Source organism: Pseudopodoces humilis, chromosome 5, assembly GCF_049639895.1.
Source record: "Pseudopodoces humilis isolate 2021_Gansu_Grassland_sample_001 chromosome 5, ASM4963989v1, whole genome shotgun sequence".
NCBI lineage: Eukaryota > Metazoa > Chordata > Aves > Passeriformes > Paridae > Pseudopodoces > Pseudopodoces humilis.
In genome coordinates this window covers 1,986,984-2,013,832 of record NC_142204.1, presented here as the reverse complement: position 1 = coordinate 2,013,832, position 26,849 = coordinate 1,986,984, and the positions used below count along the sequence as shown (strand labels likewise).

The 26,849-nt window shown below is 41.9% G+C and overlaps 1 protein-coding gene across 26 annotated transcripts in view; it reads left to right on the top strand.

The window, feature by feature from the left end:
- MICAL3 (microtubule associated monooxygenase, calponin and LIM domain containing 3) overlaps nt 1-26,849 on the top strand; it is a 170,603-nt gene that overhangs the window by 121,011 nt on the left and 22,743 nt on the right. For 15 of the 26 annotated variants that reach the window (XM_014259305.2, XM_088054966.1, XM_088054968.1 and 12 more), the window contains 11 exons: nt 4,247-4,442; nt 7,073-7,311; nt 8,435-8,524; nt 11,579-11,716; nt 13,789-13,851; nt 16,611-16,715; nt 17,297-17,425; nt 17,830-17,921; nt 18,851-20,720; nt 21,622-21,716; nt 25,327-25,377. In XM_014259305.2, coding sequence (XP_014114780.2) covers nt 4,247-4,442; nt 7,073-7,311; nt 8,435-8,524; nt 11,579-11,716; nt 13,789-13,851; nt 16,611-16,715; nt 17,297-17,425; nt 17,830-17,921; nt 18,851-20,720; nt 21,622-21,716; nt 25,327-25,377 — 3,068 coding nt within the window. The remainder of the gene's footprint in view (nt 1-4,246; nt 4,443-7,072; nt 7,312-8,434; nt 8,525-11,578; nt 11,717-13,788; nt 13,852-16,610; nt 16,716-17,296; nt 17,426-17,829; nt 17,922-18,850; nt 20,721-21,621; nt 21,717-25,326; nt 25,378-26,849) is intronic. The other 11 variants (XM_088054974.1, XM_088054972.1, XM_088054977.1 and 8 more) reach the window with 11 other exon arrangements.

Here is a 26,849-nt window from a genome sequence, read left to right as displayed (position 1 = left end):
ACTGCATTGGAATGGACTTTGCCCATGCATTTGGCATCATATATATATATATATATATATATATATATGAGAAATTAGTAGGTTGTAGGTGGCAAGCTTCAAAATTCCTCAGTCTTATTTATATTTTTATTGTTGTATTTTTATGTTTTGAGGGTTTTTTTTAATTCTGACTTCAAATTAGTTGGTGTGAATTTTAGAGTATAAAATGGGGAAATTGTCCATCATCTGAACACTTCAGTGATACCTGTATCTCACTCTTCCTTTCATCCCTTGTATAAGTGAAGTGAAGTGCTTTTCCTTCTGACACTGGATGGCTTCATGGTGCAGAGAGTTGGCTGTCGGTATAATTTCCCTTGTTTCATGTTTGGTAAGGAGTTGGGCAGTGGCTTTGCAGGCAGCCAGATTGGCTAAATGTATGGCACCTTTTAGAAACAAAACTGACACGTGTAGCAGACTAAATAGTCTGTGTAGTGCAAATTCCTAGAAAGCCCATGTTTAACTGGTAGTCAGTGGAGTTTCTGTGTCATATTCTCTGATGCAGAGATGTTTTCTTGGCAGAGTGGAGTGGAAGGATGTGACCACTTTTGCATCTCAAGTGTACAGATATATAAATTAATAAGAGAAAACACTGGGAATGCCCTTCCTACTTTGAGATTTTGAGGCATGGAGTGCTTGTCAAGCTCACAGGACATCCTGGCTTGACCACATCTTTTTGCATTCACTCCCAAATTTGCCCTAAACCAGGACAAATACAGACTGGTTTTCCATCTTGTAAGATTTTTAACACAGTTGCATTGAGTCACTCCCACTTACAGTTTGTGCTGTGATGGGATTTGTTTGATTCTCTGTGTACCAGTTACACTGGGTCTTTGTGATGATTTGTGGTTAGAAAAACTCACCTGAAGGATCACATATGCTCCTAAAATACATATGAACAGATGTCAGCTTGATTTTCAGTCCTTCTCTATGCTACAATGATTGCTGCCAGTCTTTCTCCCCACACTAGATACTGGAGTATTGAAACAGCCTTTTTTTAAAAGAACTCTACTCCATTTAATTTAATTATATGGAAATTGTTTGTTTGGGGCTTGTTTGTTTGTTTGTTTTGTTTGATTTTTTTTCTTTGAGAAGGCTGACAAAAAGCCCCTAAGATAATTACAAAACAAAAGGAGTGAAATAATATCAGATGGATAAAAGTTCTTGTTCTTTGGTTTTCAGAATTATTTTTCTTGTGAACTTTGCAGCTATGTCAGGGTTTGCATAAGAAGAGAATAAGTTAAAAACAGCTTGTGGAAAGACGTTCCTGTTAAAGTAGCTGAGCCTCGCTGGTGGCTCTGTGTATAAAGAGTTCTGAGTAGTACAAAACCTTTTTTTAAAATCATTATTTTAGTATATTCCTTGTTTGTTTCCCCTGACATTGGTGTTAACCAGAGCCCTATGGTTTTTTTTTTACTGTCAGCCAAAGTAGCAGAGCAAAATTCGAGGTCAGTTCCCCTGTTAATGTGAGCTCAGGGTTGGGTAATGCAGCACAAATTGCAAAGATAGATTGGGCAGAGTTGGTATCACCATCGAGAGAGAGAATGAAATGAAATGTGAATCCCAGTGAAAAAGGCAGATCAGTTCCACTAAACTCTGCAAATCAAAGCACAACAGAAGGCTTAGCAGCAGGAAATGGTGCAGACCACAGCATCCCTGGAAATGCAAGGCGGTGTTGCCACCTGAGCAATTTTATTTGTTTATACCATGAAGAAGCTCTGTAGTTCCAGCTAAAGGCATGGCAGCCACTTGCCCACATCATGGGAAGGTTAAAACATATCAGGAAAGAGAGAATAACACTTCTGGCAGTTTATCTTTGAAGCGGGGCGGGGGGGATTGGAAATAGGTGCCAGTAATTATGTAAAGACCTGTGTAATTTGGTGTGAAATATGAAGGTGGTACTGAGTGAGTAACTGTCCTGAAAAAAAACCTGTTAGGAATAAAGTGAGAAACTACAAAGGATGAAGAAAGGAAACAGAAGCTGTTTTGGGCATTAAAATGTGTGAGGATATAGTAAATGTTGCCAAAGCTCATGCTGGGTTAGACTTTGCAAAGGAGAGCAAAGCAAAGAGCTCTATTTCTTAAGCATTTAAGTAAAAGCATGGTAAAGGGAAAGCAGAAGTGTGTTCATAGTGAAGATGGAGCCAAAATAAAATACAGTTTTATGTATAGTCAATCAGACATGGGAGCAAAAGAGTCAGTGTGTAGCAAGATTGGGAAATTCAGACTAATACAATGAAGCAAATAGTCTTTGTCTCAGAAGAGTGGGAGAAGTGTAAAAATGAAATTGTGAGCTTGGTGCTAACAATTTGTGATTAAATCAAGCTGTCCTGATGTACTTTGTCTCATTCAGGAAATGCTATGTGACCACCGGTCACAAGTATGTCCTTCAGATAAAAAGCTAAAAATAAAATAAATAAAAAACTTTAAAAAGTGATCTGAACAAGTACATATCAGTTAAACAGTAGGTTTAACACCTTCTTTTAAGGAATAACTAAAACCTGCTAGTTCTGCAAGGGAAGTCCTTTGACCTCATGCAGGTAAGTGCTATAAAATGTGGCATGGGTTCACCAGAGACTGTGCTGGACTGGCTTTTATTGACACCTGATACCTCCATGAGAGAAATTATAGTGCATTTGAACAGTCTGGACTTGAGTAAAGCACAGGAATGCTGACACATGGAAATTATTGTCATGTAATAACAATTATTATTGTTAATTAACAACAGTACATGAAGTGCATACATGAAGTGTGAGTAGTTAAGAAGCTGGCCTAAATTAGAGATGAGAGGTTTTCTTAAAGGAGGAAATAATGAGGTTGGGTGTCACCTACAGACTGTGAAGTGTCCTAAAAAGTGATCTGGGGACTGATCTTTGTAATACTGTCACTAAGGTTACCAGCCCAAAAAAACCCAAAACAAAACCAAAAAATCAAAAATAATAATAATAATAAAAAATAAAAAGGGAAAAAATCTGCTAATGAAATTCAGGGCTGAGGCAACATTTCAAACCCTCATCAATGCAGAGGAGGACAGGCACGTCGTTCACTAAGAGCTGCAAAATGTTGCCAACTGTTAGATTAAACTTAGCAACGTAATAGTGGAAAGTACCAGGTCATGCACTAAGAAGATGCTGAGAATTTTTGCTACCAACAAAGTGCTTGCCAGTTGAAAGCAAAGAAGGGAAAAGATTTAAACATCATAAAAGCCACCAGTATTATGTGGTGTATAAATAGGCAGGTGTGTTCTCAGCATGTATCAGACGAGAGATTTGTGTTACATTGATAAAGGCCTCATCTGGAAAGCCACGTTCACTTTTAATCACCCAGGTTCTGGAAAGATTAATCCAAACTGGAACAGGTGCAGTGACCATGGGGGTGATCAGTGCACTGAAGAGCTTATCTTCAGTGAGAAGAAGGTTTGGCTTGTTTAGCAAAACAAAATGAAAGCATGGATATATTGGGCTCTGTGAATAATAAATTGTGTAAGGGGTCAACAGCTAAAACAGCTTTCAAGCTAAAATATTACAATTTTAAAAAATAAGTGGATGAAAGCAGGGTAGAGTAAAATTCATTGGGTGTTACTGTGAATGAAGCTTCTCATTACTTTTCTACAACTGTCTGGTTCACATATCCCTGCAGTTTTTGGGGATTTCTGGGATTTTTGCTTGCAGATGTCTCTCTGAGATTTGTCCCTGTGATTCATTACAAATTCTGATTGAAAAGCAAATCGATTCAAGTCTATTAAAAGTTTTAAAACTTGGCATTTTTCATTCCTTCCCTCATCTTTAAATAGTAACAGTATTGTTTTGCTCCTGAACTCTAGATTTCCCTTGGCTGGTGCCAGTTTTAACTCACAGCAGGGTTATCCCAGAGCGTTCCTGCTGTGTCTCAGATAATACATCCAGCCTGTGCCTAGGCCTTCCCACAGAGACTTCATTGCATCTCTAGTTTTTGCAGCTAAAATGGCCCTGTTTCCTCTCTCAGCTAGGACATTTAACATTCTTTTTAGCATCTATTAGCCAAAACCACTAAGCTTCCCTTTTGCAGTCTGGCTTCCCAGTAGTGGCGAACAGGAAAATGACGTAAGGTATTCTCTCGCTTTATTTACCTCCCTCTGCCTCGTGCCCCTTTTCTCCCAACTGCTCAATTTTCTTAAAAATGTGAATTTCTGACTGTTGCATTTGTTGTTTGTTGCCTGGCTTGTTCTCAGGTTCCAGTGTGAACGGGCTGGAGGAGCCCAGCCTGGCCAAGCGGCTGCGGGGCACTCCCGAGCGCATCGAGCTGGAGAATTACCGGCTGTCCCTGCAGCGCGAGGAGGAGCTGGAGGAGGTCCCCGAGGAGACGCTGGCAGAGCACAACCTCAGCAGCGTGCTGGACAAAGGGACAGAGGAGGATGTGCCCAGCAGGTCAGCACACACTGCCCATCAGCTTTTTCTATACCCATTCCATCAGACTTTGCCTGCCTTTCCGTTGTTTTTAACTGTTGGCATTGTCCTTTCTAAAGTTTTTGAAACACAGAGACATTTCATTGTGTAGTTTCTGTTCTAGGAGGCAGAGGAGACGGGGAACTCTTTGTTCCCTCCATGTCTTATGAAGGATGGGTTGGGCTTTCAGGGTTCACTGAGGTGGCTGATGGAAATCAGGCAGAGACCTCACATTTTGGTGCACAGCTTTGCATCACACACACACACTGCAAAGAAAGTTTACAGGAAACAGTATTCAAAGTATATTTTTTCAAAAGAGAGCTAATCTTATTTAAGTTTCAGTAAGAAAAAAGATTAATTTAGCAACTAAACCCAGACTGCCCAGGAGTCTGAGGTGTGGGAAACCACTTACATGGCTTATTCATTGCTTTTAAGTTGCTGTAGCCCTCAGTGTGCCATCTCCAGTTTTGGTGTCGTGTCCTGCTTGCTGTATAGGTCTGTATGGCAAGGAGAGAGAAGAGATTCATTTCCAGTTTAGGTTTCAGTTCCTTTCCTCAGCACTAAATCTGTGTACATACACGTTTTTCTAATGAGATACTCAACTGTGTATGCAAATTCTATAGAGCAACCTACCTTGGTCCTTGATTTCTGATTTATAGGAAAATACAATTTCAGCTGTTGAATCAATTCCTATGGCACAGGGTTTCTATGCTGAAAGGAATGCTCACTATACCAGACCATCTCTCACTGCTGTCTTTCAGCTTCTCATTTCTCAGTATTCAAAGGTCAAACAAAAGCCAAGTGATAAATAAAAGCCAAAGAAGGTAAAGTGAGCTGTGTGGTGAAGAATTTGTGTCGTCACTCCTCCATGCGATAAGCCGGCTGGTGGAAGAGCAGCAGCTCATCCCATCCAGCACCCATGGCAACAATTTGAACAGCAGTAAACCTTATTGACAGCACACCAAGCCCCCAGCATGCAGCACCTGTCAGGTTTATTTCCATGCTAAAGGGTGGGACAGTAAATCAGGGAGAAGGGGAACATCACTTTTTATCTCTGTGGCAATATCTGTATAAAGCCTTTGGAATATGCTCAGGCCTCCGTGCACCAAGCCCGTGGCTTGCCAACAGTGTTTGTATTCAGTATTTCACATGTGAAAAGCAGGCAGTGTGTTAAAAATAACTATTGAGTTTATGCTGTGAAAAAGCAGCTTGTAATTTGAGCAAAATAATGTTGTTTGTATGCAGACCAGTGAGGAGAATTTAAGAGCCTATGGACAGAAGTGTGTGACAATCAGAGCATGAACAAAGTGTTTTCCTTATTAGATTTGCTATCAAAAATAGCCTCTCAGACAAGTAGATGAATAATATTATGTAAATATGATGCTACAACTGTACAATTTATATTTTATAGACCTACATGAAGTGTAAACTTCATTACTTTCAACTTGTTGATTTTCCCTTTCATTGTCTACATGGAATGGGTTCTGCCAAAGGCCCGTGTCCGTGGGCATAAGGAAACAGAAATACTATTCTCAGATTGTTCACCCAAATTTTCATTATTCTCAGTTTTCTCCTTCAGTCAGATGAATTGGGCCTTTGAAGATTTATAGGGGAATCATCCAACAGTTGCTCTAATTAATGCAGTTCTGTTATGACAGTGGTCCATTAAGGTAAATCAAAGTTAGAACACCTTTTCACCCTGCAGAGAAGATCTGTGTTGTGGTCCTCACTCATTTTCCAGTGACAAATGCAAACATCTCTCTCCTCAGTCCCTCTAGGTAGTCTGGCAAGTAAGTGAGCTAGATTGAATGTCACTGGATAAGTGGTTACATTTCCTGCCCCTGCTGCATATGCTGAGGAACTGTTAGGTTAAACTGAGGTGATTTCTAAAAGGCACTAATGATTTATGGCTTTGCATGGTTTAGACTTTGCTGTGGGAATAATAATCTCATTATTGGAATTATCTTTGCACTGCTTCCTATGGTTTCTTGCCACCATGTACACTGTGTGCTTAATTGGATACATATTTCTGTGATGCAGAAAAGTGAGACATTTTGGGTTTTTTTTCCTCCATCTCTCCTTAGTTCATATGCTGTATCCTTTGCCTGATGTATTTTGTATTCTTTCTACTCACAAAGACTTCTCTGGTTCACAGAAGCAAGTGCCAAAATCATCTTAGGTATTTTAGCAATAGCTTCTATATCAAAAGATGTGGCCTTCTACATTCTGATCCTGTAAAGAACTCCTGCACCTATTTATCAAGAGCAATGTGATATGAAGAAAATTGTTTCTTTCTGTTGTATTCAGTTGTCTTGAACTGTAACAATAAATGCTGCACAAATATTTGGACTTGGCTTCACAGGCACTTTTCTGCTGCCTCACCTTCTTTGAAAGCAGCAGGGCAAGGACCATACTGCAGCCCACAGGTGATGCTGTCACTAAAAGGCCTGTGAAAGATTGAAAGCTGAAAATCAGTGTTATCAGGCTTATGTGTGTTAAAATGACTTGTTAATGATCTAAGACTGATCAAGAAAACACTGACTTCATAATCTTTAATATTATTATTTATTATTAGCAATATAATATTTTTTTTTTTTCCTAAAACCTTACAGTAGTTCAGAATCTGAGATGGAGGAGGAAGATGAGGAGGAGGATGATGAACTACTGCTGCCTCAGCAGCCCCCTTCAGACTTGGGTGGTGTTCCGTGGAAAGAGGCCGTGCGTATCCATGCCCTCCTGAAGGGAAAGAGTGAAGAAGAGATTGAGGCTGAGCAAAATCATGAGATTGAGTACAAATATGATGATGAAGAGGAGGAATACGAAGAGGAAGAAGATGAAGAGTCAAGTGAAGGTTAGCTTGGTTTGTCCTTTCTTTCTGCTAACTAGCAGGGAAAAATGAGTTAAGTATTTGCCATGCAGAGTAAGAAAGATTTGCCTTGGAAAACTTTATTCCTTCTTTCACTTCTTAGTTGCTCCTATTTTTGAGGGAGTTATTTTTGAGGAAAGCTCGAGGTGGTTCATTCTGGATACTGAAGGACTTTGCCCACAGGACAGTTTAGAGTGCTAGTACTAACACAGTATGGTTCCAATACACCATGCCAACATGTCAATTCACAGCCTTGTGCTGCTGTATTGGCTTATGATTGGTTTTTGTTATTATTTGGAATTAGATTTGAATGTGCCCTTTGCTCTCTGACAGCAGGAGTTGGAAGAATTGTTGCTGCAGTGTTTTCAGTTTTAGAGTGCCTCACTAAGGGGTAGTGCCCTGTCACTGTCAGCAGGGCATTCCACAAGAAGGTGCTTGTAGCTCTACCAAGTTAAAAGATGGCCTTGAGAAATAAGGGAGTTCAGATTCCCATTTTAGCTTTGAAAGTTTTGAAAGATTTCTATGGAAAACCTTAGGGAAAGACTCCTTCCCCTGTGTTTGTCTCAGTCATCAAAATGCAAAGTTTGTGCTCAGAATAGACATGTTTCCAGTGTTTCACCACCATGCCAAATTTCTCACTGCTCTTGTCTTTGTCTTTATACTCACATTTCCTTTTTGAGGAGACTTGTAGACTCCAAAGAGCTTTTTCGTAAAGGTCTTTGGCTGCCTACTGTGAGCAGAGGTCCAGTTTTTTGCGTCTCAGTGGCCGTGTCGTTGATGAGCTCAGCAGGCTCCTTGGCTGCTTTCTCAATATAGGAGCTGAGTGTCCAAAGTGTGGAAATCAAGACTTCTTTATAAGTATGGTAACATGCATGTTGTGTGTTCAGTCTGCTGAGCAGTGGTGTTCTTGGACGGATGTTGTTTCATTCGAGCAGTTTTCCTGTCAGGTGCTTGGAACGGAGCGGGAGCGCAGGGAGTTGCAGCATTTCCAGGCAGTCTCTCTTTCTGATCCTGTCCTCTCTCTTTCTCTCTTTCCCTCTCTCCATGGCTTGTGTGTGCACACGCGTGTCTGGTGTTAAATGTGGATGTGTGCTTCCCTCTGCTGTAGAGGGGGAGTATAACCCTTGGGAGAGAGAGCTGCAGCAAGGCCTCTGGCTTCAACATCTCTCAGACGAAGAGGACTCGGGTACACCTAAAGGTACCCCTACACTATCCCCACTTCCACTTCCCCACAGGAGCTGGGAAGGTATTGAAGAGCAGGTCCCACATGAAGAGTTTCTGTGTTTTATTTAATTGTGTTACCAGCTCCCTCAAAACTGATTCATTGGTTCGAGTGCCATAAATCAGATTTATCATTGCCACTGGTTTTAGGGAGGTGATAAAGCTGCTGAGTACCTCGGGATTTCTAGAAAACCTGGACAATTTGCTACTGTAATTTGCATGAACAGTGACTTCCAGGTTATAAGGAGTATCAGATTTGTTCCGTACTTGCAGACTTGTTGCACCTGTGCATTATCTCAGACACATGGGACACATGAGAAGTACTGCCTTTAGACTGCTTGTGTCAGCAAATTTGCTTTTCTTGTTGTCCTCTGTGTGTGTGTGTGTCTGTGGGGAGAGTCTGGAAGGAAACTAATCAAGCTACAGCAATCCCTCAAGATTCTTCAAACAGTTACATAACAGCAATAAAATTAATCAGACATTCAAATCTAACTGGTTGCATAATTTTCCATGATGCATTCTCTTGCAGTTTATTTTTGATAGTTGGTTTTTTGGTAACACTTGGTCCCAATAGCTTGTTAATCTCTTTTTCCCTCATTGTGGTTCATTAGAACCAGAATATATAAGAGGAAAATCCAAGTACCTTCCTGCATGTAAGGGGAGGCATATGCAGCTGTCAAACTGCATATTTTACAGTTTATAGTTGTAATAACAGCAGCTTGGCTTCTGACTTTTTTTTTTTTTCCCAAGAGAAAAAAAAAGGAAGAAACATAATTTTTTTTGCCATTTAACTTTTCTGTGATAAGAATGAGAAGTATTAGTAAGGTGGCTGAAGGGCATACATGAAGAAGTTCCTCCTGTTGCAGTTGCCAGGGTGCTTCAGACCTGACTCTGGAGTTGGTTTGCAGGTGGCTCCTTACTCCAGTAAAATGCAAACATTGAACCAATAAAGTGAAAACACTGAGCCTGCCCACAGCTTATAAAGTGCTGGTGGGTGCTACAGTGGAAATGGAGGAAAGCTGCCATTCCAAATCTAAGTGCAGGTAATGTTCCTGCAAAGCTTAGCAGGCAGTCCCGAGGAAAGGCCGTGCTAGGTGTTGTTTGAAATTCTCAAGCACTTAGACATTAAAGAAGTGTTAGGTTTGCCTCTAAGCCAAGCAGCAGCCTTTGATGTCTGGCTGTGCTGCTCATTATTTATTGCAAGAGGTGAGAGGGACAGGACAGGCTCAGGCCTCAGTCCAGAGGCTTGTGGAGAAGCTAAATGTTAGAGTGGCCTAAATCCCAGAGCAATCCACTTTGAAACATGCAGATCATGTGGGACCTGCTCTTTCCGAGCCTTGCTGAGTGACTCTGTTCTTCTCAGCCATTGCTGGCAAACCTAAACCTTTTAACCCAAAAGTCTGTGTGGCGATGCAAACGCTAACTCTACTCATCCTGGGGCCTGCATGCGAGTGCTTTGGTTCGGAGTGGGAACAGCCCAGGATCCAGGATGGCCACTGCCTCTGGTAGCCCATGTGGTTGTGCTAAGTGATACAAAACCTCTGTGCTGAGGCCACAGAGACATAAAGCTGTGGAATACTTGGCTACATTGTGAATCCTGCTCTGCATTTGAGTTTGTGCCTCTGAGCCCGTTTCCCTTTAATGAGCATCGGCTGATTCTGTCCTTCCTGCAGTTCCTTCTGCCTGTTTCTTCTGCGGTTTTAATGCCAAATCTCACACATAGTCATTCCTGAGATGGAAATCCCAAACACTTTGTCGTGTCTGGGGAAAAATATGGCTGGGAGAGAGGAACTTGTTAAAATGAGACAGCAGGAAATAATGAATGCAAGCTCTAAATGCTGCTAATGTGTCTTGTTTCCTTCAAATATTAGAGCACCATATGAAAATCTAACTGCTTTTGAGGTTCTAAACTGCTGCAACAGTGCTTTGCCCTACTCAGTGGTAATCCAGTTGTTGTGAAAATTGACTTCCTACTTTATAAACTAAGTGGGCATTTTCCTTCCAGGCTGAGACATTTGCTTTTGAAGACCACTCCTGCAGACAGTGAACAGGTGAACACCTGTCCCTTTCAGAACCAGTTATTTTGTTATGGATAAGTGAAGCCTGGGTTACAGAACCAGAGCTGACAGCAATAGAGACAGGGTCTATAAATTTAATACCTCAGAGTAACTGCTCCCAAGGCAGGTGTTGTGCAGAAGTTAAACAAGCTCATCAATTGATTTAGGTGCCCATTGTTCTCTTTGACATTCCATAAGTAGCTGAGCTTTGTGTAGGCAGGTAATTGAGGAGTAATGCAATTCCTCTTAAACAGAATAATTTGTGTGGCAGGAATTCCCTTCTGGGGAGCTGTTAAGTCACAACCAAAATTCTGGTATCTTTCAGAAAAAAATTCTCCCTTTGAACAAGTCAATACAAAAGAGCCAGGAGTAAACAAAGCGGTGTTTTAGGTGCTAAAATTAGCATGTGCCCATGTGTGCATACACACGTGAAACTCTCAGATCCATCATATTATTAAGAATAGACTAGAAAGAAGTCCCTAACCCAGTAGCAGAGAATGAAAAACCTTTTGCCTTGGTGCATCAATCAGATGGAGATAGTCCCTCACCTTTACCAGCAAGACATCTTCGGCAGTAATCACAACGAATAGGCTGAAGGAGCTGGAAATTTCTGCTCAATTGGTATTTACATACCATGCTGTTGGACAGCCAGAGAATGTCTTTCATTTCAGTGGAGCTTCTTGCAATAGACACGATGTCTGATGATGTTTTTAATAGCATCCCTCTGCCCTTGGAATGGCGTTACTCGGCTTGGATGGGAGGCGTGAGGAGCGCTGTGTTGGTGTACGCGTGCGCACACGATGCTGAGCTTTTTCTGTCTGTCTTGCAAACTGATCTTAGCCAATAATATTTTCTTTTCTTATTTCCTTTCCTATGATGTGCTACCTTTCCTTTCCACTGTTCTCCCATCTTTTCCTCCCTGCCCTTCGTACACCCTGCCTACAACCTGTTATGCCGTGCCCTCCTCCTGCTAGCTGGAAACCTTAGGCTGCAGCAGATTGTAAATCCGGTTGATCCTCTGGAGATCCTGGCTGATGTGCACTGGACACACATCCGTGAGAGAGAGGAGGAGGAAAAAATGGTCTCAGCCTCAAAGTCCTCCACCTCCAGAGGTAATCTCCCCCAAGCCCCACACCATCGGTTCTTGGATCACAGTTGCAGCTGTTTAACTCTGTTGCTTCTGCGCCCTTCAAGAGCAGTGACTTCAGCAGGGGCAGCAGTGATTGGAAGGAACTGCTCTCAAATTGCACTGAAATTACACCTGGTTAAATGTTTTGCTTTTCAGGTCAGTGTCTGTTTAAAGTTGCTGCTTTCTCAGCTCCTTGACAGTGTGACTTCTGACCTCTTTGTCGGCCTGCTTTGACTCCATAGCATTTTTCCTCACCACCTATGATTTGGTAGTGCTGGCAATCAGCCCTCTGTAACTGGCTAGGGATGCTAATAGTGGTAGCCTCATGCTTTTTGTGGCTCTACTTTTTAGGGAAAGCTCAGGGGCTGTGTTGTGTAGCTACAAGAGCACAGATTGAGCAGATTCAGCTTCTGTATAAAGCATATTTCTGTGCTGCTTCTTTTCCAAGTGTGCAACTGCATCTGGTATTAGCAGGGAATGATGGGAGTCAATGGGCAAATCTGATCAGTGCAGGGTTTGACTCCCTATGTTTGAGATTCGAGAGTATATCTACCTCTAATGTGCAAGTTACCAATTGCACAAAGCAAAACTTTGGAGGGGGAAAAATGCTGATAGTTTAGATCTCATGTGAGTCCCTGATGCCCTTGTTCTAGGATATGTTACACAGTGTCTGAAGGTAAGTATGTCATAAGTGCTTTATTTGTGGGCTTAAATCAAAGTTCATCATGCAGGGGGTGAGCAGTGGTCTTCTCTCAGTCTGCAACCACAGTGACAGGGTTGTAGAGGGAGTATATCTGCTGTGTCTTTCACAGAAAAAAATAATTCAGGTTAAAAATCCAGAGCTTTTGATTCCCTTCTATTCCAGATAATTATCTTCTCCTTACAGTTTTAGATGTTTGGTATAGGGACTTTTTTAATCCTGGTCTGGCTTGATACACAATTCCAGATCAGTATGGCTATACTTACATTTGCAGCTTGTAGAATGCACTGGGATTTTCTGGTGTGAAATCAGCTCCCAACAAATAAGAGATGGGTATTTTGTTCCCACTGCAGCCACAGAAATAGGCTGTGTTCAAATGTCTGTAACTTTCAGTATTGCTAGAGTGTTTAATGTTTAAAAAGCACTAAGAAAAAAATGTTAACAGTTTCCTAAGTTTACAGCAATTAAGGTTACTTGTGCTTCTGCTTGGGGTCTGCATCACTCTAGTATCCAAATTTTTATTTTAATTTGTATTTTATAATTCTTACTTTCCTGGAGTACTTTTTATGGAGTACTGTTACAGTTGCCAGCAATAAGTGATCTTTCCAAAATTTATTTTGTGATCTTTCCAAATTCCTGTGGGAAAGGAGTAAGTATTTCCTTTCTGTCCTCTGAAATTTTCTTTCTGTCCCCTGAAATTGGGCCAAGGTAGGACTATCCTGATTTATGATTACCTGCTTCTGTTGCTTTGTCATATGGTAGAGATGTGTGCAGGTATTATCAGCAGTTGGGTTTTTAAAAGGCTGTTTGTGGACAGGCTGTAAGTTGAGTAGATTGTTCCTGGTTGAGGAGCTGTATTCTGTGATCTGAGGTGTTTGGAGAGCCCACTGGCAGCAGCAGTGACAAGGTTTGATGTGACAGCCTGGGGCAGTGTTGCAGTTGCCAGAAGTCCCTCTCATTCTTCTTTGGGAGCTCTTCTTCATCTGCTGGGCAGTGCAGGTTCTGGGACCCCTGGGACCCCTCTCCCATTGCTCAGCTCTTCCTTCTCTGTTTCCCTCCTCTGCAGAGTTCCAAGGGGAGCCCCGGTAGCAGCAGCCTGCTGGTCAGATGTGCTGTTCTTCTCACTGTGCCACACATATTTCCTCTAACATTACAGATCCCAAAGGCAGATTAGGCCCCTGACATTTGTGTGTTATCTCTATTTAATTCTCAAGCCTGGAATCGGTTGTTTGAAATTTCATAGGTTTTATTCCTGTATTTGCTGCTGAAAAGTTTCCCTCTGTCACTCTTCTGTTTTAGACTCTGACTGATGGTCTAATTTTGCCTTCTTACAATTTATTGTTTTTTAAATTCAGCATCCGACCTTCCCTCCGTACGCCATGAGGCGGTACAGGCGTGGCTGGAGACGGTCCCTGGAGGTAGTTTGGTGATGTTCTATGTATTCCAATGCACAATAACCCTTCAGCAGCTGAGCTGCTACTTTAACCCTGGAACTTACGGCCCTGTCGCTACTGCATGAGTGGATTGGAGGGGGGGACGGGGAGTGTGCATGCCAGCCTTGCTCAGGCAGCCCCTTCCTTCTCGCATGAACTCCACACTCATCGTAACCCCCGAAGGCAGGCCAAGGACAGCTCATCCTGGCTGCAGGGACAGAGGAGGGATCCAGCTGAGCGCTTCCATTTGCTTTGCAAACTGAAGATGGGACCAGTTCTTCTTCCCCCAACCTTTACACTAAAAGAGCGTGGGGCTTTCTTGCAGTTGAAAGGTTAAGTGGCAGAGAGCACTTAAATAAATTGCATTTCTCTGTAGCAACTGCAAACTGTAGTTATGTGGTGAAGAAAACAGGAAAGCAGAATAAGTCAAAGCTAGGATCTCTAGGAATAGTACTGGTTGTTGTATCTCTTTTGACCTGGCATTCACTTTACTCAGGAAAGTTGAAGGATGGTGGAGCTCAGCTGATTTTTTTTTTGTGTGGTCCTCTAAGCTCTATTACAAACTGATGAGCCTGAAGATTCTGGGATGCCAGTGAGGGAGTACATTGTGTAATGCTGTGAAGGTATCTGAATTAGTGGAGCAGTCCATGCTAGTTAGTTGACCTACAGCTGAGTTGCTTTGGCACATCAGAATAGCCAGCTTGCCTTGAAAACTTTGCTTCTGCTGCTGCTTTGGCAAGTCAGCAGTGTTTACAAGGTGTCTGCACACGATGCAGGCTGCTCACAGCTGCCAGCTAATACCAACCAAGTGCTGATCCCAGTTTCTGGCTGCCCTAGTGTGTAATTTCTGAGTTATTGTGTGACAGCTTTTGGCCTCTTGCTCCTTATCCTAACTGCATATATGTATATGCACAGTATATGTGCTATATAACCAGCCACCTGCAAGCTTCCTGTGTCCCTCAGAATGGGATCCACCCTTGCACCAAGTTGTTACTTATCGATGCATCTGTAATCTTCCCTTGAGTTTTTTGTACCAACCCATTTAAAACCCGATTTTCTCCTCTCTCTCCAACACAATCTGTGTGTGTCATGTCTGTTCATGGTTTCTGGATCTGAAGACTCACACATACATGGTGGATTCAGATATTCTTAACATCAGTCATGTTTTTTGCAAGTTTTAATTAAGATTACTCACATTTGCTGTTACCATGAAGCCATTCCATGACATTATCATTTCCAAAATAACATAAGCTATTGCATACCTAAGCAACAATCAGACTGGGACATGGTTTGTTTTTGTTGAGTAGATTTATAAATGCTCCTGTGGGCAGTCCAGCCTTTGCCCCATGATTCAGTTTTCCTGTGCTTAGCATTGGTGAGGGTGTGGATTTGATAATCCTCTGATGTAGAGGAATAGGAATATCACACATGTGTGGAACTGCCTCTTCACAGGAGCTGACAGAAAATAAACTAATCCTTGCATTTGTCTGTCTAAATAATACTACAGAGCACAGAAAAAAGGAAATTCTCAGGTTGAAACCCCCTGCTGAAGGCTGTCTTTTGAAATAAGCAAAAACCTGTATTAAAGGAGAGGCTGCAAGACCTCAGTTTTAAGGAGGGTTAGTTTGTTTTCAAGATTGTCTTAATTAGCAATGCAACAATATAAATAGTTCCAAGAGCCATGTTGTCACTAGTAAATAAAAAGGATCAGGGACTGGAAGTGCTCATTTTTATTTTTTTTTTAATATTTAAATTATGTTTAGTGGAAATGTTTAAACAAAAAAAAAAAAAAGAAAACAGCAAAAAAAAAGGTAGCAAATCATCCCCTGTACAGTTTGGGTTTTTTTTAAAGTATCATTTGATAATGAGATTTATACTCCACACTTTGGTCTTGTCTCTCCTCCTGTAATTAAATCCTGTCAAAAGAAGTAGTGTCAGATGTCGTAGTTTCCAGAGTTACAAATTCAAGAATCTTTTACTTATTTTGACCGAGCAAATCAAATTGTGGTCAGTAAATTAAAAAAAAAATAAAAAAAAGTTTGAATATGTAATTTGAATTACTTAAAAGTGTCTCAATTAAAGATCTGTAATAGAAAAATAGTTTTATATATGCCATTTTAATTACTTTAAAGTATCTCAATTTGTGCACTGGTCACTTGTACAGCATATGCATTTTCTTAAACCTTACCAAAGACTGCTGTAGCTGCACAGAGTTAAACAGTTTCCAAGTGTCACAATGGTCAATCCCATAACTAAACTCTCTCTTTGACTTGCACCCTCAACACCAGTTTAAATTTCAAGATGAACAGTCCTGGTTAATTGTGAAGTTTCAGTTTTGACCTAATACTCATATTCTATCAAGTGGTGGTAACTGTTCCATTGTGGTAAAGAAGAAACCAAAATCTTCCTGGAAGAACTGTAACCTTTGTTCTGGTTTGATGTCTTCCCAGTCCCCTTCTCGTTTAAATTTTCACACCTGTTGCTCAGAAAAGCCCTGGCAGCTTTGACTGCAAGTGCCTTGGAGGCTCCCCAAGGGTGGGCATTCCTTGTTTCGCTGGAGTCTGGAAGTGTCACTTCACCATAGATGTCTCTCCAGGTGACACATTTCAGGATTTCCTCTTTTGACAGTAATTGATAAACATCTCCAGTATAAACCGTCGGTACAGTTCAATACAGAACTTTTTCACTGTGTAGTATTTGTTTTCTTTTCTTTTTTTTTTCCTCAATATCTGAATATATTCTAGCTCCATGTGAGGAGGAGGATGTGGAGGATGAGCTGGGCACAGAGCCTGCAGACACAGAAGGGCAGGCAGGTGAAGAGGGAGACACGGGTGCAGAGCTGGATGATGGTAGGGTACCACTGTGCAGCCTTTAAACCTGTTGTGTGAACAGAATGTGTTGGCAATGAACACTTTGCATGAGGGTACTTAAACCTGGTCTTGTTTTTAGAGGTGTGGGAGTTTGTTTCAAGAGGGAGCCAGGAGTGAGGGTCAAAAAGAAAGAGAAGAACCTCAGTGTCCTGGATTATGTAATGAATTTGTCACGTCCTCTCACCACGTGTCTTGTGTCTGTATTCGATACTGATCCTGATGCATAACAGAAATAGAATTAAATTTGTGAAAGTTCCATAATACTATGTCAGAATCCTTCCCTTGCTATTGTAAAATTAACTGCATATGGCAGAAAATGTTGAAGATTTTCCCGAGTTCTGATAAGGCAGGACTTCAGTTACTGATTTAACTCTTTGTACTAACAGTCCAATCATTTACTGCTTACATTTACTGCTTAAATGACTAATTATCACACCAAAAAAAGGAGTGATCATTTAAGTGTTCAGGTTATGGAAGTGGTTAGCACCATGTGAATAGAAAGTAGTATGTCCTGATGGGCTTGTATCCAAGTTCTCTTGGTTTTCTCCATCCATGATCAGACGACATCGCATCTGATGCAGAAGCGGAGTTTCGCTTACGCCAGGGTGGTGTAGAAAGGCCAGAACTAAAAGTCTCTGAGGATGAAGAAGATGAAGAAGCAGAAGGCGCTTCTAGCAGTGTGACAGAAGGTAATCACTCTCTCTTCTGTGCTTGGCTGATGTTAATTGCATTTGAGATAGTCTATACAGTTGTGGGATTTAGGAGAAGAGAGTCTCTTGGATTTGAACCATCTCGCTACTCTCAGTGGCAAGGTCTGCCCTTGCACTGACATTTTGAGAAGAGTGTTCTGAATCCATTGAACAGAGCTTTGTAAAATGTGAGAACTCTTCTAACTGCTTGTTCTTATAAAAGTCATTACATTAAAAAGCCTGTACCATTATTGACATTTAAAATTTTTTATTGTGTTCTAGATGTTCAATCTAAAATTTGTAAAAAGCTGAGAAATTGGTCACTACTTGCTGTGTGTAACTTTAAAAAAAGGGTAGAATATTAATGGTTTATGTATTTTTGGAACATTTTTTCCTCTCCCTAGATCCATGCAAGCCATCCATCCCTATCCAGCCCTCTAGTGACAGTGTTCTCCCCCTGTCTCCAGCTGCTAGTCCCAAAGCAAAACAAGCAGAGGTAAGAAAGGGACTCTTATTTTCTACTTAGCACTTGCAGTTCAATAAAACAATTTGTTGGATAAACTAATGAGGACTGACAGCAGTAGGCTCTCCTTCTTTCCTGTCTCTAATATTTATGTTGATTTTGAAATTTGACTTAATTTAGGCTTAAAATACAATGTATGCTCTCTTTCTTTCCTCTCTTCAGAGTTTAGTGGCTCTATCACAGCCACACAAGTTCCCATCACAAAGCCCCAGGCTGAATTACACAGGGTGTTTTAATTTCAGTGAGCAGTTAACAGATATATGTGATAAATGTGGGGAGCCATAAGTAAGATGTTTCCTGTTTAGCCTGGTCTGGCTGTCTTTTATGTGCCAAAAGTAGATTCTGTACAGTTGCAATTAAAAATTACAGTGGTAACCAAAGCAGGGTCTCTTTGTTCCAGAGTTCAGCACAGCTCAGCTTAAGGAAGTGAGGCATGCCAGTGTTGTACTGTTGTGTTGTCAGCCCTGGGAGGCAGCTTGCAGGTGTATGCAGTGTGTAAGAGCTGGAAGTTCATGACCCTTAAAATGTTCAATTCAAATTTTCCCTTCCAAATGTTTCAGTTGGTTGTTTTTTGTTTGGGTTTTTTTTTTTTAGGAACTGTTAAAATATTGTCTTGGAGAGAACAGAGCAGTTTACTTTTACAGTGGGCCGAGTCTTGTTTGCTGACAGCAGTTGCTGACAACATTCTCTTTCTATTAAAATAAAGTTGTTTTTTTTTTGCTGGCCATCTAATGATTCTATCAGACATAGTTATTGTTTAGCAGGTAGACTTTAGGACATTAAATTAGTGTTTTGATAGTTGGATAGTTTCCTTCTCTCTAGCTTTGTTAAAAGCAAAAAAAAAAATCACATTCTCATGTGCCCAGTGATTATCAATTTTCCCCCTTTTCATTTTTCTTTAGGACGTAGAAGATCCCCTGGCTGAAGTATGCCGTGCAATAAAATCCCCAGAGCCACGCTTTTTTCCTGAGCCTTTCATTCTTGAGGAAAGACCAAAGGATGAAATTCCCAAAGACAGGAAAGTTCAGAGCCCTTTGGTGCCACCATCTCCAGTGTTGTCCCAGCCGGTCGCATCACCAGAAGCCATTGCACCCTCATCACTAGCAGAGTCTCAGCCAGGAGCACCAGCACTGCCCTCATCCCCAGCATCTGCTCAAATGCCTATTTGTTCCCAGCCTTTGCCTTCTGCTGAAACATCTATTCCATCCCCAGTGGAACCTCCAGTATGTTTCCAACCTGTCCCAGCCTTAACATCTACTCCTTTAGCCAAACTGGCCCTTAGGGGCCAGGATGGTGAGGTGGAAAAACTGGGGAGCCCTACTACTGCAGAAGAAGCCCTGAAACGGAGCAGCCTCGTGGAAGAGTTCTGGATGAAGAGTGCTGAAATCCGGAGGAGCTTAGGGCTCACCCCCGTGGACAGAAACAAACGCTCAGAGAGCAACTTCACTGTGTCTGCTCTGGAGGCAACTCCTCAGAAGACTTTCAATAGCAGGAATATTTCAGGGGATGAAAGGATCCATCCTGTGAAACCCCAGCCTGCCCCAAGAAGACAGGGACTATCCAAGTTAGAAAATGAGCAGATTTCTCTGCTCACTCCGAAGTCCCCATCAGAAAAAGAGCTAAAGATTTCCACTGAAGCACGGGGAGATGTATCCAGCAGCTCTGGGCTTGGCCTTCAGGAGAGCTCATCTAACATGAGAACTATGGCTAGCCAGAGCTTCAACACCTCTGACTCCACCATGCTGACTCCTCCATCGAGCCCGCCCCCACCGCCTCCTCAGAACGAGGAACCGGCCACGCTGCGTAGGAAGAGGTACCAGGCGTTCTGGCAGAACGAGGTTGAAGCCAGATCACCTCCAACACCAGCATCAACACCTCCTGTCCTCCGACACCAGGAGCCAGCCCCTCCTGCCAAGGAGTCCCCCCCGGCCAGGAGAGACGACGTGCGGAAGTCGTTCGCGGAGAGCGTGGATGAAATTCCGTTTGCCGATGATGTCGAAGACACGTACGATGACAGGACAGAGGACTCAAGCCTTCACGAGAAGTTCTTTACACCTCCCACCAGTAGGCCAAGGCCAGAGAAACCACATCTTTTGCCCTTGGTCAAAGAAAATGGTGGTCCACCCTCAATGGAAGGAGGACTTCAGCAAAAGAAGAGAGTGTTCCCCGACATTTCTGTGGAGGCCAAGGAGCTTGCTGAAGAAAGAATGAGAGCCAGAGAGAAATCTGTCAAGAGCCCGGCTCTACGTGATGCCATGGCTAAACACTTGTGTAAGATGAAAGATATGGAGATGGCTGCTGCTACTGGGGCCACGAGGGCACGAAAGGCATCTTCTATGCCCTTGAAGACCAAAGAGTTGTTTTATGACTCTCCAAAGCATTTGGCCTTGAAATTAGCAGAGGGATCCGCACGAAAACATAATTCTGCTACTGAGAAGTACTCCACTCCTCCTGCTGATATGGCTGGGCCTGAAGGGTCTGTCAGCTCTTCAGAAGGCTCCAGTGGGAAGAGTAAGAAAAGAAGTTCCCTCTTCTCCCCTCGTAAGAACAAAAAGGAGAAGAAGTCCAAAAATGATAGCAGACTTTCTGACAAATCTAGTGGTGGGACAGAGGAAGCAACAAAGCCGAGGTCGTTATGGAAGTCTGTTTTCTCTGGCTATAAGAAAGACAAGAAGAAAAAGGCTGATGAGAAATCCTGCCCAAGTACTCCCTCAAGTAATGCCACCGTGGATTCTGGCAAGCACAAACCCTCTCCACTGATTACAGCTGCAGGTATAACAGATAACTGCCTCTGCACTGTGCACTTCTACTGTTCTGAGGTATCCTTGAAAGTAGTTTTGGTTTGCTTTGTCATTCAGCTGCTGCTCCCCAGTGTCAGAGGGGCAGAGCGGGGTAAGTGCTAGGGACTAGATTTGTGTGTCTGCATACTGACAGAATCCACTGGGAAAAGAAAAAAAAATGGAACCCTAACTAAAAGCTTAACTCTCAATATGTACAAGGCACATCTGTTTTATGTCTTAGATTTGAGAAATAAGCATTATTTGTTGGAATTTGTGACATTTCATCCCTACTTTACATCTGATCTTCATTTTTTCTTTGGCTGATCTCTTTTCTTTCTTTCCACCTGGCTCCGTGGAAGCTGAAGACTGCAGAGATGCTGTTATTCCTGTTCTCAGTAATCTGGTGGCTGTCTGCTGATCTCTGAAGGAAGGACTTGGCAGCCTCCTGTAAATCATTCACATGCTCACCAGTTGCAGGCAGAGATGTTTAATGGCAGCTTGGGATACAGTAAATAAGTTGCCCATAAACACAATTGAAAACTGTTAACATTTCTCTGGCATTGTACAAACAGCCAAAACAGAGCCAGCTGCTGTCATTCCAAATGCTGTATCTATCCTAAGAGCATTGATACAGGACAAAAAGAGAGCCATGAGCATTGTTTCTAACAGCATTTGAAAAAAGTGGTGCTCTCTTAGAACTGCTTAAACTCATGCTGGTCATTTCGTGGAGCAGGGCTTCTTTGATCCCTCCCAAGCAGCACAACTGACACTGACATAAAAGTACTGAATAGTTTTGGTGCTTGATCAAACAACCTACAGCTGAGCTCTGAAGAGTGTACAGAAAGAATTGTTACCGCTTCTCTAACTTCCCCTTCCTGTTCCCAACTTTGCAGATTTACAGCTCCGTCAACACCTGAGTTTCTCAGAGGACTCTGACCTCTCCAGCGATGATATTCTGGAACGCTCCTCCCAGAAATCCAAACGAGAGGTATGTAGGTGGGAAATGCATTTTAGATGGATCTAGCACCATTCAGATCACAGACTCAGGGACTCACATCAGAAACTTAGCTGATTAATGTTGTTGTTTTTACTCTTTCTCCCACGGAGCAGGTTTCCCTGTGACTTGGCTGACTATCCTATCTAAAATAAGATGGTTTCACTTGTTTTCATGATTACAGGCTACTCTCCACTGTTTTTATGTGAAGAATCCATTGTCTCACTGTCCCATTACTTTACTGGGCACTAAGAGGAGATGGACTGGCCTGTAGGCTCCTGGGTATTCCTTTTTCCCCTGTTTAAAAATGGGATTTTGTTTCCCCTTTTCTAGTCAGTGGGAACTCCACCAGCTGACACAGGTTTTTTAATATGATGGGCAGTGGCTCAGGCCCTTTCTCTGCCAATTCCCTCAGGGCTTGTGCACCTGTAGGTGCCTTAGATGTTTTCAAAGGTGACTTTCTCCTACACGGGCAGTTCATTCTCCCAAACCCTTCTGTAACTGGGATGGTGTGGCTGGAGCCACTTGCTGGTGAAAATCAGGGCAAAGTTAGAGTACCTCAGCTTTTTCCATATCCTGGATAACCAGGTTTCCAGTTTTCTTCTGGAGGGGGCCCACGTTTTCCCTAGTTTTCCTTTATCACTGACATACCTATAGAAGTTTTCCTTGTTGCCATTGATGTGGGCAGATTTAATTCTGTCAGGGCCTTATCTCTCCTAACCTGATCCCTGGCTGCTTGGAGAATTTCTCTGTGTTCCTCCCAGGCTACCTGCCCTTACTTCCACCCTCTGTAGACTTCCTTCTCTATTTGAGTTTATCCCTTGTTCACCCACGCAGCATTTTTGCCTGACTTCTCTGTTAGGATGCATTGCTTTGGAGGTTGGAGGAGGCAATCCTTGAGTTTTAACCAGCTTTCCTGGTCCCCTCCTCTCTCCAGGGCTTTATCCCATGGCACTCTACTAAGCAGATCCATGAAGAAGCCAAAGTCTGCTCTCCTGAAGTCCAGGGTAGGGAGCTTGCTGTGCACCTCCCTACTCGAGATTTAGTATAAGGATTTAGTTTAATTGCACACATTTATATGTGTAAAAGGTATGGTGAAAGCAAAGTTTCAAAGCCAGTTATTTTTGAACTATTTGGTTCAATTTTAGAATGTCACTGTTAATGCCAAAACAAGGGAATAATTTAAGGATCTGTTTGATCTTAGTAATGAAGAATCCTGCTTGCATTCCTGGGAGCCTCTAAGCTCTGCTAAACAGAACTGGCAAGGTTTGGAGGAATATGTAGAGATTTTATTGACCCCACAGAACACTAAGGTTCTTCTGGTACACCAAAATGAAAACTCTGTTCCCACTGTTCTTCCCTTGTGGTGCCTGGTACACGTGTTAAAAAAGCCCAAGAAGAAAAGAGCCTCTGGGAGGGAAATGTCACAGGCACAGTGACCTGTGCCTCCTGTCTCAAACCTGTCATCCCATGTGCACAAATCAGTCTCAGATGCCAAGTTGATCCTTGGCTGAGATGGCAAAGGCATGGAAATACTGCAAATTGAAGTGTCATATGAAATGCTTTCAAAGTATATATATTAGAATGAGCTAGAATAGCTAATGAATGAATTTAAGGTTGGTGGAAGAAATTGATGAACTAAATAGGAATTTTCTGTATTTACTTATCTCTCTTTTAATCTCTTTCCCTAGTTGGTCTAGATCTCATCTGAGAGGAAGATTATTTTGTTTTTATTTTCTTCCCTTTTTTCTCTCCCCCTTCCATTCCCCCTTGCATGCCCTCAAGACGTTTCATGAGAAATTCTGCATTTTCCAAGAGATGCAGAAGAATGAGGTACCTGGGGCCAGCAGAGGACAGATACCAAATACCTGGGGTTCAGATAAGAGTTACAGAGTTTTTGGTCTGCCTTGATGGTCATTTTTTTTCTATACCGGGCCACTTAGATTTAAAATGGCTTTTGCAGAAAGAAAGCTCACATCTCTAAGCACAGGAGGGGATGACAGTGGCAGATGCCTGGGATCCTCCTACTGAAAAGATCTCACAAGCTCTGCCAAGGGTGTGGTGGTAGTGTCTCCTTTTCACTCATTTGCTGTTGCTGGAGTTACATTAAGAATTTATTTCCTCAGCATCTGCCTGTTTTCTTAAGAATAGTTTTGAGTGTATTTTTTTAGAGGATATGGATCTGAAAACTTGACTTACCTCATTTTGTTATATCCTATCCAAGGATGTAGAATATACATGCAAACACTGAAATGCCTTCTTGTCAAAAGAAATGTAACCAAATTTTGAGTCTGACCAAGTTGGGTTTGTACTGGTTTGGGGTGGGAGTTGTATTTTTTAAGTTATAACCTGCCTGCTACTTTATATGGGTAAGAGCTGACTTACTGTGTGCTACTTAACTTTTATGTGAACCCCTTCTCCAAACTGAAATCCTGTTCATGCTGCTTTTTTGGTAATGTAGTGAGCTTGCTTCCCAGACAGCCTGCTCTGTTCAGCCTGTTCTTTGTGACCAGCAGTGAGTTAATTCAGTCTTGTTTAATGTGGTGTCTTTCAAGAGAAGCATCTTGTCAAGAATTCCTAACGTGGGTGTTGTGTTTGTAGGTGTATTGTCACCATGTGTGTGTTTGTCATTGTTCCTGTGCAGTTGTGGTGTTGTGCTCAGGTGTTCACCACCACAGGTAGCTTGCTTTTTCCTGGAGCCTGCAGACATGCTGGTGTTGTTCTCTGGCTTCTCATTTGTGACTTAGTTAATTGAATGTGAGAGTGCAAAATGCTGTCTGTTTGCCCAGAGTGGCACAATGCCTTCTTCTGGACTTCATGACACGAAGGGAAATTTACCTCTCTCCTTAGCAAATAAAGCCAAGTGCTTTACTTGCCTTATATTTGTGTACAGGGTAGCATAGAATGTCCTTGGCTAAGTAGTGATTTCCCCCTCCTTTTCCTGCTCCTTTCCCCCTCCAATTTTAGCTCCTCAAGCTCTTTGGAGGCTCTCTTTTTAGACAAGGAGGTTCCATTGCTGCAGGACACATAACCCACTCTGAGCCCATCTGCTGCTTCTTATTTCGTGAAGCAGTGAATAAGATTTAAGATGTTGGTTAAATGCCAATTATAATTTCTATGAAATAGAGGTAATTTAAAACTATAGAATAAACACAACTCCTAAGAGAGACTGTAAATCAGAATATAAATGGAGAGTTGTGTGACAAGGTAATAGATGGTTGGCCAAGCCAGTTCAAACCAAATACGTTCCAGAAATAAGCCATTATTCCAAATCCTAAGCCAGAATTTCATACTCATACAGGTAGACAAAGGCCAAATAATTCCTCTAGAAAAAGGTATTTCCAAGGTGTCTGTATCTTCAAGGAGGCTGCCAAAACTAATTGCCTTCAGGAAAGTGCTAGAAACTTGATTTTTTGACCAGAAGTTCCATTGTGCTTCATCAGTCCGGGTCACGTTCAGCATTTGCACCATTTCATTTCATGTAAAAACCACTTTGTTTTATTACTGTGCACCTGTTTTCAATGTTGAACTGATTTTGCTTCATTTTGTGCGTTTTTGTTTTTGTTTTTTTTATTTTCCTCCCTTTACCATTCCCCTTTTAAAGTCGATCTATGTACCACACGCCTTGGCATTCAAGAGATCATACTCGTCAAAGGTAGCGTCTCCATTCCCACTAGTTGGCCATTGTTGCATTGCATGTCCCCCTCTACATTAACCCATTGAACCCATAGCTCTGCACCACGTGTGCACTAACATCAACACTGACTGTGCATGCCTGAGATGTTAGCAGACATGGGCAGCAAATTCTTTGTAGAGGATGTCTCCCAAAAATGCATTAAGCTCTGAAATGTCTGGTCGGAATGCATGCGTTCATCAGTGCGCCGCTGTACGGTGATGTGGATGGTCTGTGTGCTTCAGAACAAATTGGTTTTCAAGGCACTTAAATATGTTTGCATATTCTTCTTTTTTAATATTTCGAATGGGAGTTCAAATGAATCATCACACTTTAATCAGCAGCTGTCAAAATTGCCGAGTTGCCTCAAATGTTAGTGAAATTCTGTATCAAGCTGAAATCAAGGCAGAAGCTGCTGCTTTCTGAAATTCTTGTTGTCTTGTCTTTGCAGTCACAACAGTGTTACACCAGACAGAAAGGTCATGTGCTCTGTCACTTTACCTTCTAATCTGAGTACCATTGTGTTTTCAAAAAAGAAAGAGTAAAGTGTGAGCTTTCTGAAGCTTTAACAGTGGTGCTTGCCAATGACCTACCCGAGGGATTTTTAATTAAGCTGTGAGCCTCCCTTAAACTCTGTTCACTGAGAACCATCAACAGAGGTAGACTGACTAATGTGGCAGTACAATAACTAGATCAAGCAAATTTTAGGGTGATCTGACATAACATTCTGTTCTTGAAGTTGACTGTCCGTGGAGGAGATCTCTTTCCAGAAGTGGAAGACACGTTTACATCAGTCCCTTAAGGCTTTACATACATGTACATGAGAAAAGAGGCTTTTTCTTCACTGTAGTTTACTCCGTGCAGTTGTTAAGTGTTTTTTGACACTCTTAAAACTCTTTGAGAGAAAGCCTTTCTAGGCTACAATATATCCAATTGGTGTATTTGGTAAGATCCTAAACCAAATTTCAGTAGTGTTAAAAAGACAGTCTTAAAAAACTAGTTCCACTGACAGAAAAGAAGAGGAAATACCCTTCTATTTCTATAAGCATAGCTTTTTCCCTTTTGGATGGCTTCTGGTGGTGCAATATTCTACATTAGTCTATAATAATTTCTTAGTTTACACTGCTGTAACTGTTATGTAGACAAGCCTTTATCCTCTTTAAATGAAATCAAGTTGGGCCCTATCAAGATGAAGCCTCTGTATGGTGGGCACTCACTGATTTATCTAAACCCATTTGGCTAAATTTATTGAGAAATGGAAATTACTGAGAATAAAAACTGGTTTGATCTTGGGGAAGAGGTTTCATATAGCAGTGGAAAGCAGGGGTGGGATATCATATAAAATCACAGCTTTGCAGCTGGCTTAAATGCTTCTTCACTCCTGATTTGATCCTGAAATTGTTGCTCACTGCACTGTGAACACCTTTGCCTACAGAAGCTTGACTTTTGACACA